The 13,513-nt window shown below is 46.1% G+C and overlaps 1 protein-coding gene across 1 annotated transcript; it reads left to right on the top strand.

Moving 5' to 3' along the window:
* The first annotated feature begins 657 nt into the window (after window positions 1-657).
* CCDC71L (coiled-coil domain containing 71 like) lies at window positions 658-2,518 on the top strand. The gene has a single exon (XM_086746461.1). The coding sequence runs from the start codon at window positions 792-794 to the stop codon at window positions 1,641-1,643; it is 852 nt and encodes a 283-aa protein (XP_086602587.1). The 5' UTR covers window positions 658-791; the 3' UTR covers window positions 1,644-2,518.
* Window positions 2,519-13,513: the final 10,995 nt, after the last annotated feature.

Below are 13,513 nucleotides of genomic sequence, written 5' to 3'. Positions count from 1 at the left end.
ATTCAGAAGCCATCCAGACACCGCCCTGGGCAACCTGGTCTAGGCAGCCCTGCTTGAGCCAGGGAGGTGACCTCCAGAGGTCACTTCTAAACTCAACTGTTCTGGGATTCAGTGATTTACGATGTTGACCTACTGGCCTACAGGTGCATGTCAAAAAACCATCTGGAACAGGACAGATGTATTTCCGTGAAGAACCTCGTCCTTGCAGCGAGGTGTGAGGTCGGCACACGGCACTGCAGTCGCACCAGACCCGCAGGCACGCTGCCATGGGGCAGCCTCACGCCCTTCCCTGAGAAAAGGGGCCACCAACTGGGACACCATACTGGAAGTGGGAGGAACTGGGGCTCAGGGGCCTTCCAGGGCTCCCCGCTAGTGCGCCCTGGTTGCAGAGATGACCCCGAGCGGACCTGTCCCGTTCCACCGCCCTGGGGCAGGAAGCTCCTGTCACCCCCATCGTTGACCGCACCTCGGCCTCCCGCGGGGCGCCCCCCGCCCTCCCAATGGCCGCCTCCACCGCGCGGGGGACGGGACTTGGCCCCTCCCGACGCGTTTCAAACGGGCCAACCGCCAGGCGCGGAAGGAGGGCGGGCCGGCGCGCAGTCCCCGCCTGGGAGCTTAACCCGCCATTTTGTGCCGGGCGGCAGAATATCGATCGTCGCTCAGCGGCCGGCGCGCAGGCGGCGGGGTTCGCTGAGGCGGCGGGCGGCCGAGCTGCGGCCGGCGCCTGGCTTCTGCTCTCTCTCCCTTCTCGGCGTCTCTCTCCCCGCCCCTCACCCCGTCCGTCTGCCTCCATGACCCGCAGCAGGAAGCAGGCGGCGCTGGAGAGAGGAGCCGGGAAGATGAACCAAGAGGCGGGGAGCGCCGCGGCAGCGGGAGCCCCGGCGGCGGGGGCAGCCGGCGGGGAAGCGGCGCCTGCCGCCTGGGGGCTGGAAGGGGAGGCGGAGAAAGTTGTGTACTCGCGCTCGCAGGTCTCCTTTGCCGGCACCAAGGCGCTGGGCGACGCCCTCAAGCTCTTCATGCCCAAGTCCACGGAGTTCATGAGCTCCGACTCGGAGCTGTGGAACTTCCTCTGCAGCCTCAAGCATGAGTTCTCCCCGGTCATCCTCCGCAGCAAGGACGTCTACGGATACGCCTCCTGCCGCGCCGTCGTCCCCGACCCGCCGCCGCCCTCGGCCGAACGGCCCATCCGCCGCCGCGCCGGCAAGCGGCGCTTCCCGGCCGCCGACGCCAGGCGCCGGGCCGCGGCGGCGAGTGGCAGCGGCAAGCGGCGGAGGCGGCGGCGGCGCCGCAGGAGGGGACGGGGGAGCCAGCGTCCAGCGGCCGCGACACCGGCGGCCGACGGCCCCCGCGGCGAGGGGGAAGCGGAGGAGGTGGCTCCTTTGGGGCCGCCGGGCGAGGAGGTGGACAGCGAACGGGGCAGCCCGGCGGAGGGGACCGCCTGGGAGGCCTTCGGCGGCAAGTCGCTGGAGGAGATCTGGAAAGCGGCCACCCCCAGCCTCACCACCTTCCCCACCATCCGGGTGCGGGGCAGCGTCTGGAGCCGGCGGACCCTGACGGCGGCGCGGCGCCGGGCGCGGCGGATCCTCGGCGTGGACTTGTCTCCCGTGGTGCGGGTGCGCCGCTTGCCCGTGGCGCCTTTCTGAGGGCGCGGGGGGCCCCTTCTGCCGCAGCCGGAGGAGGAGCGGGGGGGGAGGCCGGCGCTTTACCTTCTCCGCGGTGCGGACAAAGAGACCGATATCAGTCACCTGTTTACATTGCTTTTGTCTGGATCGTGTTCTGCTGCTGCACTTTACGGCTCGCTCGGGCGGGGGCCAAGCCCCCTCAACCGCACGGGGGGCGGCCTGCGGGGCTGCCACGCAGCCGGGGCCCCGGCCTCGCCCTCGGCTGGGCCGCGGCGCCTCCCGACCCGACCCGACCCGTCCCGTCCCCGCCGGGGCGCGGGGAGGCGCGGCGACCGCCTGGCAGGTATCACGCGTGGGGACCAAGTTCTGCTTCCACTTCTTTTCTCTCCCATTGGGCTACCTCACTGGTCCAGCAATCCACCCAAGAAGTTATTTTCCAAAGGAACTTACTTTCATGCTTGTATAATAAAGCACCATCTGATTCTTGCTTTTTTTTTTTTCTCTTCTCCCCCCTTTTCTGATGGATTATGTATGCTTTGTGGTGTTGCACTAGTATGTGCTCAGGGTATTTTGAATCCCAAGCATTCCCAAGTTTCAGTTTACTCTGATCAAGGATGCGTAAAGAATGGAGGTTCAGGACTCGTGGCTGTTCTTGATGGTGCAAAAACTTTTTTTTAAAGTTTAATGGGCTTAGTGATATATAAAGATGTATCGCGCAGTATAATTGTTACACTTTTGTATCTAAAGTCATTTTTAAAGTTTTCTAGTTGAACTAAGTATTTGTTTCTATTGAGCACCTAAGGATAGAATCATCCTGATATTTTATAACCCTGTTTACTTTAGGAAAGCTCATTTGGTCAACCTAAGTGAACTTAATAAAAGTCAAAGAAAAGTGATGTTTCAGTTCAATGAAACTGCACAGGGATGGGTTTCTCCGTGAAGTACGCCATCTAGGTGCTTAATAAGCTTGGCGTTTGTCAAGGATGTAACTGCTGATCAAAGCAATATATAGGTGTCTGAAGGTGAACTGTGATACAGTGTTGGTGCTGACAGCCAAAAGTCCATAGCTCGCATGACCCAAATATCCCACTCAAGTGCCTCTCTTAGCAAAAAGAGCAAGGCTTGATACCTGATCACTTCAAAATAGCACTGGTTATTATCCCAGGGTTGTGAGATGATTGATGATGGATAATAATACTTAACATAATTACTTGCATGTCATTATTTTTATAAACCTCTCCTGAGTAGATTAATGCAAAATTCATGATGTAACTTGATTATTTAGACAGAAAATACTATGTTGTCATTCTATGCGATAGGCAGTCTCTCTTTAAACTGATTTATTAATGGCTTTCTTTAGGTCTTGTGCCTTGCAGTTGGTGCGTGAGGAGCAAAGGTGTGTATGTGAGAGAATGTGATTTTTAAAAAATATATTATTATTTATGCTTGGGAGAGGAATAAGAAATGCTTGGTAATAGAGAGTTGATGTCCCTAGCATCCCAGCAAATGAGACTAACTTACTAGTTTCCTTGGTGGAATGTGTAACTTCACAACTTGCTTATAGAATGGTTTGGTGACTCTTAAAATTTCTGATGACTGTTGACTCCTTGTTGCTTGCTGTTGACAGAGGCAATAAGATGGCTTGATGTGTAGAGGCTGCTTGTGAAAACTTTCTGGCACTAACCTAAAGCAGCCAGCTTCTTCTAAAACCTGTTTAAATTTTGTAGTTCTTACTTAGTGAAGCTGCAACATTTTTATTCCTCTGAACTAACGCTTATTCTATTCTGTATTCATCAGGCTTTTGAAATTGTTTACATAACATTAGACTGCCTGCTGATCGCTGCAGTAGTGCCACGTTGCATTTCAGAAGTGAATTAGGAAATGAAAGTTCAAGGATGCATACTGTTGTGCTGTTTTTCTGGCTATAATACCTGCTTAAATGTAAAGGCAAAATTGTGTTGATTTAAAACTCAGTAACACAGACTGCAGTGTGACCAAATGCCGAGGCTCCAAGTATTTCAGTTTTGACATTCCACTTTAGAAACACAAGTTAAGAGTATCGTTATTGGTTCTTGAAGTGTCTAGTTTACTTCAGTGCTCCTACTGTTAGGTTGAGGTTTTTTTTTTTTTCCTAGTGTTCTGTTGAAAGATCTGTGTAGGAATATGATAAAATGTAAGTAGTTGTCTTGTGCAGATTCTTCACTTAACGCATAAACAGGCATAGGACAGGCTAGATCAAATTTCAAGGGCAGAGTTAAGGCTGCCAGAGGTACGATATGGGAGACACTGTATTAAATTTGTGCTGCCTTGTTTGGAGGCTTATCCTGAAAAGTTCTGTGTGGGTACAAAATATAATGAAGTAACTTCAACTCTGAGTGACTCTTGTTGTGTGGGCTGTATGCGTAAGGCTTGCTTATTTTTCTCTTGGTTGCGCTTTGACTTCCTGGTTTTGAAGTGGTAGCTTTATTGGGGGTATAGTATGCTTTGCTGATACTCTGTTAGCAGGCTGGATTGAAGTTTCGCTGTAGTCTAAACTCCTCTGGCAGCTGCTTTTACAGATTCTTAACTGAGCTATTTCAGTCTGCAAAGTCAGGTGAGGGGGGGAAATCTTTAGTCAGGTTTTCTGGCAAATGAATGTGCTGAAATAGCTTAGCAAAGGATCTGAGCACAGGATGCCGTGTGAAAGCTAACAGCTTACAGGGAAGCTAAGACAGCTGATTTCATTATCATGTTAATGGCAGTTTGTGACAATCCAGGGCAGGATTATCTGTCATCCAGCTTCCCCCCGCCCTTTTGCCCTTAAAGCTGCAACTCTTGCCTACCTCTCTGTCTTTATGCTCGTCTGAGGAAGCTAAGAAGTCAGAAATCTGTTCAGTTTTAGATTTGGGCAGGTTGATACCCATTGGCTTTTGTTTGACCTTCTAGCTGTAGACCAGAGCTGAGGAAGGTCAGAAAGGGATATGCAAAACTACTGCAATATTGAGTTAGATAATTTTAAGCATGGAAGCCGTAGTTTTTATCTTACGTAAAGGACTGATAATGTCATTGTACTCTACCTATACGTATGCTGTTGGAGAAAGTGTAATGGAGTAGATGGACTTCTGGTCTGACTTCGTGTGGCTGTTCTGTGCGTACACCGAGCACTGTGAGAGGTGTGATTTGCCTGATGTAAGTCAGTGGTTTCAGCATCCTGTCATATGGGGCTGCATCTGAGACTGTCAAAAGGCAGGCCCAGAATAAATCCAGTGTGCAATGTCCAGTTTAGTTCAGTCATCACAGGTGGTTTCATATTAAACAGGTATCTTGTACACCTTGTTTGCCAGACTTCTCTACAGTGGCTGGTTCCCTCCCTTATGAGCTCCCTTCATACAATGACTTTGTGTACTGGAAGTTCTGCTTTTTCCTTTACCAAAGCTGAATTTTCATCCAGGCACTCAAAGGTTGTTGAGCTTTAGACTGCCACCATGCAAAAAAGAGGTGCATGATGGCTCAAGGAGAGAGTTGAGACAACCATTGTGTCTGACATGTTGCCTAGTGTAGGCTTTACATTCAAGAGGCAGTACCTTCCTCTGAGTCATTGTACAAATACATTGTTCAGGACTGAAGCTTGTAAAAGGAGAAAGTAGCGCCTTGCAAAAATTTTCCTGTACACTAATGTTGAATGGAAGTTTTCACATCGAAAGATTCAAAGTGCACAACTTGTCCTTGACACCATCCACATCGTTGCATGTATTTGCCAAAGGCAAGATGTGTGGTACTTGGATTTTGCTCTAAATGGGTGGGGGATGTTGTATCTGTATTTCCTTGCCTATCAGAAGCAGAGGGCCGACTGAATCTGGTTTGTAGTTTGCAGCTTTGATCCCAAATAATTTTTCGCTTACTGCTTCTTCAGCAAGGCAGAATCTTGGGCTCTTCATGTTATTTAAAACAGTTGACTTACACTAATTTATGATGGATCGATGCTGTAGTGTGCATCCCAGGTTTGCATGCACATGAAACCAATCGTACTGGCAGCATCTTTGTTTCTTTTTGGCCCAATGGACTGAAAGAAAAATTTTCTGATTTTTATGTATGAGTTGAAAACATTGATTTTTGGGTTGAACAGAATGTTTTACTTGAGTTGAAATGCTCTGGTTTTGCTTGTGTCTACAAATATAGTAAATCTGGAAGCAAAGGACTAGATTCACACAAGTGAATTGCCTCACAGAAATGAGGCAATTTGTATCAAGTAAGATAGCTGAGAAATCCTGGACTTCTACAGACCGAAATTCCAGAGCCCCCTCTGTCTCACTTGGAGGAGGAGCTTTGAAGTTCTCTGTCTGAGGACTAGGCTATAACAGCTCGAACCATTTCACTCTGTATAATAAATATTCACCATGCTAGAGAAAATTCCTGAATATTGGAGGTTTTAGGGAACACCTTGGTTCTCCATCCAGTTTTTTATTTTAGGTAAGCATAACTGCCTTGACTGAGGCAAACCCATTCCATAGTATTCTGTGGTAGGGGATCTGCTCAGGCAGTGACGCCAAATGTCTGCTGCTTGTGGTGGTTTATTCCCAAACTGTCATGAGGCATCCAGTATGTATGGTAGTAGGACCATGTAGGAGAATTTTGGAACACTTCTTAGCCCTAATCAAAGTGAACACATTTTTCCATACTGCACAAATAAAGCATGTTTCCTCAAGGTAATGTCTAAATATCTTTATAGAATTACCAAAAAGTTCTTTTAGTTCTTCTGTTGTTGCTGCCATTTTCTTATGTAAAAAGACGTGAAAATATTTTCAAGGGTTGATATCAAGAATAAAGAGTCTCATTTATCCATTTATTTTCTGTGAAACTCCTCAGAACACTACTGGCTAAGTAGGGCTTGACGTGATAGGAGGTGGAAGAAGGGAGCCTTCATTCATGCAGTTCCTTTTTACCCGAGTAGTGCAAGATGCGTGACTGAACTGAAAAGCGTGTGGTTCCATATACTCTGCACTGGGCTGTAAGAAAGCTTCCGTTCCAGTTCTCCTTCAAACTCTTTATTTCAGATTGTAGAAGAACAGACTTGATAGTGTCAAAGTGAAAACACTGCCAACAGGAAAGCCCTATCCCTTGAACTGCTCTGATGATGATTCTGGTTGTTTTTTGTTTCCCCCCTCCACCGCCCTGCTACTTCAGGAATGCAGACAGGCTGTACCCACCCTCTTCTGCTAGGCTGGGTTTGAGGAGGGAGACAGTGTGAATGGTCTAGAGTAGATGGGAGGTGAAATTCTGGCTCAGAAAGGCAGTTTTTCTGTGGTTTTTTTTTTTTTTTTTTTGTGTGTGGTTGGCTGCTGCTTTCCACCTCCTCAGAAAGTCTTCTCTCTGTCCTTACTCTGCCTTCAGCCATCTCTGATTGCCTGTTACTTTGCTTGTGCAACTGAGCAGCCTGTTCATCGCCTGCCCATGCCAAATCAACTTGATATAGGATGATCTGTGAAGATGGAGAGGACAAGTTCACAAGTACACGTATTTGTAAGAAGTGTTATTCTAACCTTGCATTTGGGCAGCAGTGGACCTTACTCCACATACCAGATGCTGTTTCCAAATGGATGATATTTCCTGGATGAGAGGTAAGAAACCAAACTGGTGTGGTGATTGCTTGTGATAGAGTCTGCATGATCCAAGACACTTTTTCAGAGAGTTTTTGAAATGGAAGGAAAGTTTCTTTCCATCTCTCCGTGAATCCATACACTTAAATTCTAAAATGAAGGTGCTGTGTTATTGCAGCTTTTTTTTTTTTTTCTTTTCCAGTTGAGCAGTTGCAATAACAACCAGTCACTTTGTACATTCCAGGGTTGTTAAAATAATTTATAACTGAACTTGTCCCATGGCTCCGTAAGATAACTGGTGAATAATGAGCATGTACTTCTGAATTAACTGTGCAGTGTCAGGTTGTGTAGGAAGCTGACACAACACATTTCACCCCACATTTCGCCCCCTGCTCAGCTACCAGGAGTTAGTGGCACCAGCTGGGACCAGTGACGCAAGTTTTGAAACAGAGCAGAGTGATTTAGGGCGTGGGCTGAGCTGCTCTTCTTCACTCTACCCAAGCTCCAATGTAAATTTCCAAATATCAATAATTTCCTAATTATACAAAGTGTAATTACGTATAGCAAAGACTAAATTGTAGATAGTATATAAAATAATTTATGAAAGCTTGTAATTAGTATTTGTGTGTGTATGTGTATATATATACAGAAACACACATGCACTCACACCCCAAAGCAGTTCTTTTGGAGACTTTTGTTCCAGTTTTTGTTTTTCCAATGCCATTGTATCCAATGTATGTTCCAAAAACACTGCACATTTCCACACTATACAGGACCAGCAAAACTGTTCCAAGGCCATGACAGTCCTTCCTGGAATCCACTTTGCATACTTCCTAATGGCTGTCCCATCCAGAAACCACCTTCCAGTAAGATTTCTGTGGACTTCTGCCTTATGTCAAATCCACTAATATAAAAAGTTGTGGCATAATCTCCACTTAGCACCTGCAGTCTTGGGAGGCTGGGAGGAGAATTTAGCTCATCCAGAAGCATGGGTGTCTGATTTTTCTTTTAGTCTTACAATGATAGTTTGGTAGAGGCAGCAATGACAGAAAATCTTAAAACCAATCTTTTGTCTTAGTTGAAAGACTGAAGTGCTGTTCCTGCTGCTGTCGAGTGGCCTTCAGCAGGAAGGGTCAGACAGCTCAGGCACACAATGCCTTCCACTTAAGTGCTTTTTCCAGGAAGAAACACAGAGCACCTCTTCCTGTGAAGGCACAGAAATAGTGCTGTGCCGATTCTGAGTGGGCTTTGATGGGACCGTAAATGTCAGGTGTGATTTTTTTTAATATAGATTCTCAGTACTTTGTACCTTAGCTTCTGCTAAAGATTAGACAGCTTTTCTTTTCATGCCTAGACCTTTTAAGGAACCCAAAGTTCCATCTTTTAAGGGCTGTCCACACTTTTTTTCTTCCCAATAAGGCATCCATTGCTCAGGAAGCTGTGCCGGTAGAACATAGAATACTTCACATTGGAAGGGACTTACGGTGTTTACCTGCTCAACAGCATTGTCCACAAGCAAGAACAGGTGAAAGATGTCTTGAAAAGTGGTCATTTAAAGACATCCTCTGCCTTCTTAAAAAGGCAGAGAAGAAATAGAGAGGGAAGTAATCAGAAACAAGAATGGGAGGAAAATATCTTAGGTGAAATCCACAATGGAAAAATAAGGTGCCAATCTTTGATATTGGAAAATCTGTATGTTGTGACTGTCGTGTCATTTGGAGCTTTTTGTCATCCTGTCTTGGATGGTTAAATTAATGCTGCTGAACAGAAACATCCCAATACTTACTTATGGATAATTGAGAAGAGGTGGAGGAAATCTTTGTCTATTTTTTGAAGTTGTACTGCCCTTGTTTTACATTCTAGCCTTTCTTTCACTGCAGCTCCATGTAATTTGACAAAATTCCTGAGTGCAGTGAGTTGTGCTATGGAGAATAAACCCTAGCTGCTCTTAAAACACATCAAGTATTTGAATACTGTTTAGATCCATGAAATGTGCTCGTTTATTATCAATAAATAATGATCATTTGTGTAACAATTGTGCATAAATTACTTCCATTTGCACATAAATTTCACCTTGTTGTCCAGTATCTCATGGAAGCTTTCATTCATCTTTCCACCAGACCAGGTGTCTTTAATAATCCCCTGATGTTTGTATTCTTCTGAATTGACTTAACATTTTTGTCGTTGTCCGTTTCCTCACGTCCTGCTTCCTCTTCCATATTTCCAAAGTATGTAAGATTCTCTTTCCTATGAAAAAAATAGTCATAATTGCAGCGATCACGTCCTAGTTGGAACAATTTGAATGAAACAAAACCTCAAGGATTTTGGAGGGCTGCCTGAAATGATCTTGAAAAAGAAAAGTTTGACGTCCTGAAAAATGTCTTATTTAAAAGAAAAGGAAAGCACAAAGCAGCCAGTTGTTTTTGCATGATTTATTTTGTTGACATTTTTATCAAAATATCTTTTATTTTTGCAAAAATTCTTTCATTAAACTTCTTCTACTTTTTGGCAAAAGTAGAAAAGATAACAGAGGTGGAAGCTGCTTAGACTTTTTTTTTTTCATTATTTGAGTAACTGTAGCATTTATAAATGCAGAACAATGTGTCAATGAGCACTGGGAACTCATTTATTTTCAGTGATTTTCTCCATGGCTTTCTCGATGCTAGTGCCTAGTCCAGGGTTTGTAGGTACCTACCCGAAGGAATCATTAAACAGACGAGCTGGTCAGATGGGCGCTGGCTGGACCAGAGCGTCCTTATGTAGGCAGAATGCTTGCATGCATGGTTGGATATTAGGATCACCCTGTCCTCCCTGCTGATGCTTAGCATTCCCCCTTCTCTCAAGGCACTCCTTCCCTGAAGGAAGGCAGTCTGAAACTTGGGTCTGAAAGTTGCCTTCCTACATTGTACAGGATTTTCTCTTGAGCAAAGAGTGTAAAATACCACCACTTCAGAATTACAGCTCTCTGCCTTGCCTCGCTGGAATGCTGCATAATATCAGGGCTGCTAGACAAGGAAATAATGTTTCATGTCAGCGGTGTTGCTAATTAACGTGTAAATAATTTTGCTCACTTTCCCCATCACAAGATTGGCTTAAGAAAAAAATAAAAAGATTTTGAAATGATATATATATATGTATATGCTTGCATCTTTGGTAAGTCACTGAATTTCATGCTTTTCAAGATTTTTTTTTTTTTTTTTTTTTTCCCTCCAAGAAGAACAGAATCTCATTTTAATTCTGAATGATAAATAAGTTTTCTCAGTCTAGGAATGGGGACAGTAAGAAAAACATCAAATACCATGTTCCTGGCAATAAACCCCAACAAGTTGGCAGTCGTGGGTCAGAGAAGACAAGGCTTGGGAGGGAGCCAGAGCCTGCCTGTGAACAGGAGCAGCAGGCTGGAGACAGTTGTCTGGGATCTGTCTGGGCAGCAGGCAGCCCAGGAGATGAGAGAGTCATGCAGGGAAGCAGCTTTTTGCTGCTATGGGAGCTGTAACATCAGAGCTTGTTTCCACTTAAAGGGGTTTCCTGTTAGAAGTACAACCGGCAAACCCTGCCCATGGAGATGAAAGTTCGACGGCTTCCCAGAATGGTGTTACATGAGCAGCAAGGAGTTGCTGTATGTGTAAAAGCATGTATATTAGAGGTTTTGTTGATGTGGTTATGGAGGTTGAGAATGAACGGTTGGCTGGTTGGTTTTTTACATTGATGGAGAGCAAGGCTATAGGAGAGGGAGAGGACACAGGTACCAATGCAGGGAGCCACAAGTTGCATATCTGTAGACACAATTTTGAATGGTTGCAGTGGGATTAGACCAGGATTCCCCAGGTGTTAGGACCTGGGGAGAGGCGCAGATGACCTTTGATAGCAAAGCAGTCTTCTACTCTTCCTGTGAAAGTTGTGAATGCCTGTGAAAATTCATTGTAAAGCCTGTAGGTTTGCAAAGCCTGGAGCACATCCCATTCCTGGCTCTAGGCTTCTTGTGCACAAAAGTTCTGTCAAACACACTAACCATGATTTTAGGGCTATCTGGAACATGGATTTGAGGATATGTTAAAGAGATTCAACCATATTATCTGTCCACTTTCTTTTCATCTTGATAACTGCAGTTTAGACATAAATCATCTGGACTGTGCCTAGGAAGACCCAAGTTTCTGGATGTCTTCTGGTGAACCACTTTTCATTCATTCCAGCTGGTGTCAGTCTGTCTAGACTAGATGAATAAAAGCTTGGATTCATGTGACAGCATATTGCAAGTATCTAAGCTTTCACCACTCCAGTCAGGCCTGGAGTTCAGCATTCACAAAACCAGCATGGTAGATGGTGCTGGGCTTGAGCACAAACTCAGACCCAGGACTGGTGAACACTGTAGGCATAGCCAGAAAAAGGGCTGGCTGATTGTGGAGATCAGAACAACATCTGAGCATGCGATAGGTTTGATGTGTGTTGTACCCTGTAACTTGCTGGTGCCTGCTGTATGTGCCGGTGTAAACTGCAGTCAGGCCCAAAGGCAATGGCTGCTGCTGAAGTAGTGACCTACTTAGGTGGAAAGCAATGTGTGAATGTGGTTACCCTATCTGAGTGTGAGTATTGTGAGTGTAGAGGAGAGCTGCTGTCTCTCTATCTATCTGATGATCTGCCCAGGCTTTAACCAGCCACTTAATCATTTTTACTGTCTTCCCTCGTACCTGTCAGAAGGACCCACACCATCCAACTCAGGCATAGATATGTAAATGGATAGTGTCTCCTCCAGTAGGTCTTGACGAGCATTAGCCTTCCTTCCCTAATTTTGCAGAGAACATGGGCATTTGCTTTCAGATGTTCACTAACGTTTAGGCATGAAATAAATGCCTAAGGCTGTGTCTGCGTAAATGTTTTCGTTCAAAGCTACACTACTGTTTTGAAGTGGGCTCCGTGATTACTCCGCTTCCCATCTGTTGATTTGGTATGCAAAACACTTCTGGTGTTTGTGAACCAGCTTCCTTTAAGAGGAGACTTAATCAGAAGCTCAGCCCCAACTGCAACACAAAATGTGCTCCAACCCCTGACGAAGATACTGGGATCTGAACCAGTGAGCAGGCTGCACAACTGCAAAGTCCTCCAGCATGCACTGAACGTGCACAACCTACTAGAAACCTCCCAAAACCACTTAAGTGCTTCTATAGCATCCTGAATGTGTCTCCTGCTGTACAAAGGTCCTTCTGCATTTTCAGATTTCCTTGCAACTGCCAGCCCTCAGCTCTTTGTGAGTCTTTCGTTCCTTCTTAGTCACCTACCTCATCTTCTTTCTTGGAAACTGTGACCTTCTTACCCTCACTTCTGTTGCCTTCCCCAGTCTTTGCTGTTCTTCTCTGTTATTTTCCCTTTCCGACTGTTGTCTTCTGCAGTGGTAATCTCTGTGCTATTAGCATCCCAGAAATCCAGTAGATGTGCAACCAGTGGCCCTGAAGAACTGATGTGACCCGTTAACTGGGCTTTGCGAGGGCTGGAAGTGTACCCAGCAGCAACATAACCCAATGGCAGTATCAGGAGGCTGCTAACTGCTGAATGGTGCCTCATTAAATTGGGAAGTTGATGGCCTTGCTCTTGAAGATGCAGACTGCCTGGCGTTGGCATGGCTGATGTGTCTCCTGTGCAGAGCACTCAAATCAGTCTTTGGGTGGAAGGAAACTGCCCAACCAGCTCAGGACCAGGAGAAGAGTTTGGAGGGGCATGCTTCTTCTGGTACTGCTTTGGGGCCCCTGGACTCCACCAAAGAGTCATGCAAGGACACATCAAGGGACATGTCTTTGTCCTTCCCCACCCTGGCTGGAATCAGGGCAGCAGCACCAATGGACCAGCCTGGAGCTCTGGGTGTGTACTGGGTGACCAGTTCCAGTGCTGTATGTCTGTGTCAAACCCCTGGAGTCAACCCTTCCCAGTTTTTGCAGGGTGACCCCATCACTCACAAAATAAATATTTCCTCCAGGTCTGTGTATCAGAGCTTGTCTTCTGGATGTGTGAACACACCAAGGTCTCAGTACAAGTTTAGATAAGGCTTAGTAAATCCCACAGCTTCAACTAAAAGGAATCTGAAATGGTGCAGGGGTGCATTAACAGACCATGCAAAGCTGTGGGGCCCAGCAGGCCACAGAACTGTGCAAAAACAAGACAAAGGAGTTCAAGGGAAGCTACTGAAAGGCAGGGGTGAAGGCAAGAAACCTGGCTGTGCCCTCTGGCTTGCCTTGTTTGTAAGGACTGAAATATTTCCTGAGCACACAGCTGCTTTTTGGGACAGGTGCCTGGGGAGAGCATTTGGAAAATGGGTTTGAATTT

The sequence above is a fragment of the Chlamydotis macqueenii genome, chromosome 1 (genome assembly GCF_036417535.1).
Source record: "Chlamydotis macqueenii isolate bChlMac1 chromosome 1, bChlMac1.mat, whole genome shotgun sequence".
NCBI classification, from domain to species: Eukaryota; Metazoa; Chordata; class Aves; order Otidiformes; family Otididae; genus Chlamydotis; species Chlamydotis macqueenii.
The sequence above is the reverse complement of the archived record's forward strand: the minus strand, read 5'-3'. Positions and strand labels throughout refer to the sequence as shown.